Source organism: Acipenser ruthenus, chromosome 48 (assembly GCF_902713425.1).
Source record: "Acipenser ruthenus chromosome 48, fAciRut3.2 maternal haplotype, whole genome shotgun sequence".
Lineage (NCBI taxonomy): Eukaryota > Metazoa > Chordata > Actinopteri > Acipenseriformes > Acipenseridae > Acipenser > Acipenser ruthenus.
In genome coordinates, this window is record NC_081236.1 from 2837011 (window position 1) to 2841191 (window position 4181).

The 4181-nt window shown below is 38.4% G+C and overlaps 1 protein-coding gene across 1 annotated transcript; it reads right to left on the minus strand.

Moving 5' to 3' along the window:
• Window positions 1–1825: 1825 nt before the first annotated feature.
• On the minus strand, window positions 1826–2972 carry LOC117407782 (butyrophilin subfamily 3 member A3-like). The gene is made up of 2 exons (XM_059014492.1): window positions 2957–2972; window positions 1826–2364 (listed from the first exon to the last, which is right to left on the minus strand). The coding sequence occupies exons 1-2, from the start codon at window positions 2970–2972 to the stop codon at window positions 1826–1828; spliced, it is 555 nt and encodes a 184-aa protein (XP_058870475.1).
• Window positions 2973–4181: the final 1209 nt, after the last annotated feature.

The following is a 4181-nucleotide window of genomic DNA, read 5'->3' on the forward strand; positions in this document are numbered from 1 at the left end:
CACTGCCACTCAAACCAGTAGGGAAGATGAATTCGTAGCAATCATTAATCAGAGACAGCAGAAACAGGTGTGTGATGGACACAGGTATTCATCCTACACAAGATATCACCCTGAAGCATAAAGATCGGGGTGGGGTGCTGGTGTACTTATCCTACACAAGGAGATATCACCCTGAAGCATGAAGATCGGGGTGGGGTGCTGGTGTACTCATCCTACACAAGGAGATATCACCCTGAAGCATGAAGATCGGGGTGGGATGCTGGTGTACTCATCCTACATAAGATATCACCCTGAAGCATGAATATCGGGGTGGGGTGCTGGTGTACTCATCCTACACAAGGAGATATCACCCTGAAGCATGAAGATCAGTGAGGAGTGATGAGTTAAAGGCTATAGCCGGTGGTCCACCACAGATTAATGTACCTCACTAGAATGACACTACCAAGCATAATCAAATTAAGCGTTAATGACCGACATGGATTTGTCTAACTGGCAGATAATGAACTAAGCTCTTAACAACCCTTTGTCATTATCTGCCAGTTAGAGACTGATTCAGATATCATTAACATGATTACAAACCGTATTATTGTGGCATTTTGGGAAAGTTATTATTATTATTATTATTTATTATTGTTTATTTTTTAGCAGACACCCTTATCTAGGGCGACTTACAATTGTTACAAGATATCACATTATTTTTATATACAATTACATGATTTTTTACACATTATTTTTACCCATTTATACAGTTGTGTTTTTACTGGAGCAATCTAGGTAAAGTACCTTGCTCAAGGGTACAGCAGCAGTGTCCCCCACCTGGGATTGAACCAACGACCCTCCGGTCAAGAGTCCAGAGCCCTAACCACTACTCCACACTGCTGCCCAAGTTAGCCCCCTTAACACAATTTGCAAGCTTTAAAAGTAATTGTAAGTCAAAAGCAACATTTAATTAAGCCTATAAAGAAATTATTAGATTTAACCCTTTGCAGTCCATTTATTAAGTGCATGTCAGGCACGTCAGGTCCAATTTATTTTCACACGCGCAGTTAATTTTAGACGCGCTGTTTAAAAGTATTTTTTTCCACAGTCAAAACGGGTTTTAAAGGCCCTGCATATCAACAAAGCACTCACTAGGCATCTCCAGCCCCGCCCCACCCTTTCATTTGCTATAGCTTTCACATATGCTAAGAAATAAATAATAATAATAATAATAATAATCGTACATACCGATCAATCATCTCCTGATCACTCGTTTGATCACCAAACGCCTCAATAATGTGATCCAAGTCATTATTTTATTACTATAACATCTGAAAAAAGCTCTGCAAATGTCCGTGATATTCTCTGAGCACTGATGCAGTAACAGCCAGCTTGTTTCCTTATGGCCGCCGTTATCTGATGCCAGGGGCAAGTATGACTATTCATGAGATACGCCCTTTTTTTTCGGCTTGTCTCGGCTCCTGTCGCTCCCACTCAGCCATTGAATGGTTTTCTCGGCTTTTTCCGGAGAAAAATCGACTAGAAACCCGTTTTTTGTGTTTTTTTGATGATGTGGGTCAGGGTCCGACATTGGACCGGATAGGAATAATTACAATGATGGACCAGGTCCGACATAGGACAGCAAAGGGTTAAAAAAATGAATAAGCAAAGACTGTGTTGGGCAAGGAAGAGAAACTACAACATTTTTCATTTCCCATTTGTGCTACTAGCTTCTGCATTACTAGAAAAGTGAGAATATTATCAGGTAGAACTAAACTTGCAGGATGGATTGCGTCCCAGAGGAGGTATTCACTGCCTAAAAAAGTGTTGTCATATGAAGTGAGTATTAGTTTCCAGTGCTAACAGTAGACTGTAGCATGAGGTCTATTTCCCTATCCATAGTCCAGAAGATGGGATAGAGTTTCTCATTGGCATTGAAATCTATGAAAGTGTAAATGAGAGATCTGGCCTCCACATTGTAAAAAGAGAGCTGCCCCTCTTCATAATCTAAATACACCCCCAGCTTCCGTGGCTTCATGCTCAGGGGTAGTGGGGCATGTGGGTCAATAAGAGCACTGAATTGATTTCCAATTTCCCACCACTCAATAGTCCAGTAACCATGCTGCGGAGTCATAATAAACCCCCTCTTCCTCTCGGCAGACTCGCTGGTGACTCCTAATCTCCAAAAAGTATTCTCCCCCACCTCCACCTCCCAGTAGTGTCTTCCAGAGATGAAGCCCTCTCTGCCAAGCACACAGAGCCTGTGATCAAATCTCTGGGGATTGTCGGGGACAGCCTGTTTTTCCTCTCCCAGTCTCACTCGCTTCCCATCTGCAGACAGGGTGAGCAATGGGTTTGCTGTATTAGAGTCCAGAGTCACATCAACTGTGTAGAATACAGGAGACAGTAAGAATAAATCAAATCAAACAGGATTGTACAAACAAACAGAAACATTATACTCTGGCAAACAAATAATAAAGTTAAGCAGTACCTGATGAATTACAAATCGAATTCCAGCCTAGAAAAAAGACAGATATTTTTGACAAACTTCTATTAATTAATAACAATTAAAATCTCATTAAAACCAACTAAAAACAGAAAATGTGTTTGAAGTTCATTTATGTATCTATTCTAGGTAACTATTGGACAGAATAATCAGTATGTGTATAATATATATTATACACACACAGTCAGAGACAAAAGTATTTGGGCAGTTTAAAAAAAAATTGGAAAAAACACAAAGTGATTTCTATAATTTCTAATTGTTTCATTGAAAGATATACATTAAACTACAGATTCAGCTTTATAATAAAACACCACATTATTACATAACATGCATAAAATAAAAAATAACATGCAGTTTTTCTAATTTTTTTAAACTGCCCAAATACTTTTGTCTGTGACTGTATATATTAGACGCATATCTGGGCATAGTTATCTTGGTTTATTATGATTGAAATAAATAATAAATGAATACCAGTACTGCACTGCATTGTTAAAATCAGGACAATCTAAAAATAGACCATCCTATGAGACATTGCTATGAAAAATTACTTACATGAATAACCAATTAAAACAAGCCATGCAAATAGAACTCCATCACATTCAAGGGAAGATTTGCTGGTTGTATTACTTGAAACCAAGGTTTACCATACTTACCACTATTCTGAGAGATTTGCTTATTAGAAAGCCACATCTGAGTAACAATACCCTAAAAAAAAACAAAGACATAATGATTGGTTTCTTTCTTCCTCTATCTGTTCATGTAAAACCTGAATTGAACACCCCAGGTTTATCATCCCAAGAAAACGGGAGTAACAGTCTGCTTGTTAATGTCAACCATTCTATAGAAATGGGTGGCAGTGATGTTACAAGACTATGCAGGTCTTGAGGAAAAAGTGTGGGCCTTCAGAATTTCATGTTTATATTGCTGTAATGCAGTCAGTGGTACATGTATTGTTTTGGGTTCTATGGGACTTTATGAGTTCATCTTGCTGCTCTCACCTTCTCTTTGATCAGGGATTGCATGATGAACTCCATAATTGGTAAGATGTTACTCAGCTTGCCTCGCTTCCACTTCTTCACCAGCTCTGCTAGACCACCTGATACCTCCTCCCCAGCAGACAAGGAGTTCTGTTTTTAAGAACACGCATTCAAATAAAGATTGTTACATCATTTCCAATGAGTCTCCTCATCCTTTCCAAAAGCTGTATGAAATAAATCCACAATAAATCCATTAAAATAAAAACAAGTTTATTGTATGGGCTGCCAATTATTATTGAGAATGGAATCCATGTGACCAGCAATATTATCTGACCCCCTCAAACTCACAGAATGTGGGAAGGCAGTGAACACAACACACAACAAACACACAACAAACGCAGTACCTGAAAACTGCAATGCACCTTTAAATCATGCTTAAGTTAGACTTTTTCCCTACATTTTTTATTTTAAATTCTGATTTTTGTATTTGCCTGTTGTAAGACATACATTTAAAAACTATAATTAGTGGTCTTCAAAAGATAGCCAGTTGCAGGCTTGTCAATAAGGTTCTATTTGACTTTCTATCAAGTTTAATTTTGTTTTCGTGAAAATATACTCAAGTAATATGAAGCTATTCTGCCCACCTGTGTTTGTCCGATTCCTAGTAGCTGGTTGATGTCAAACCTTTGTCAGGTTGAGCCTTAAAGAATCCCAGTGGT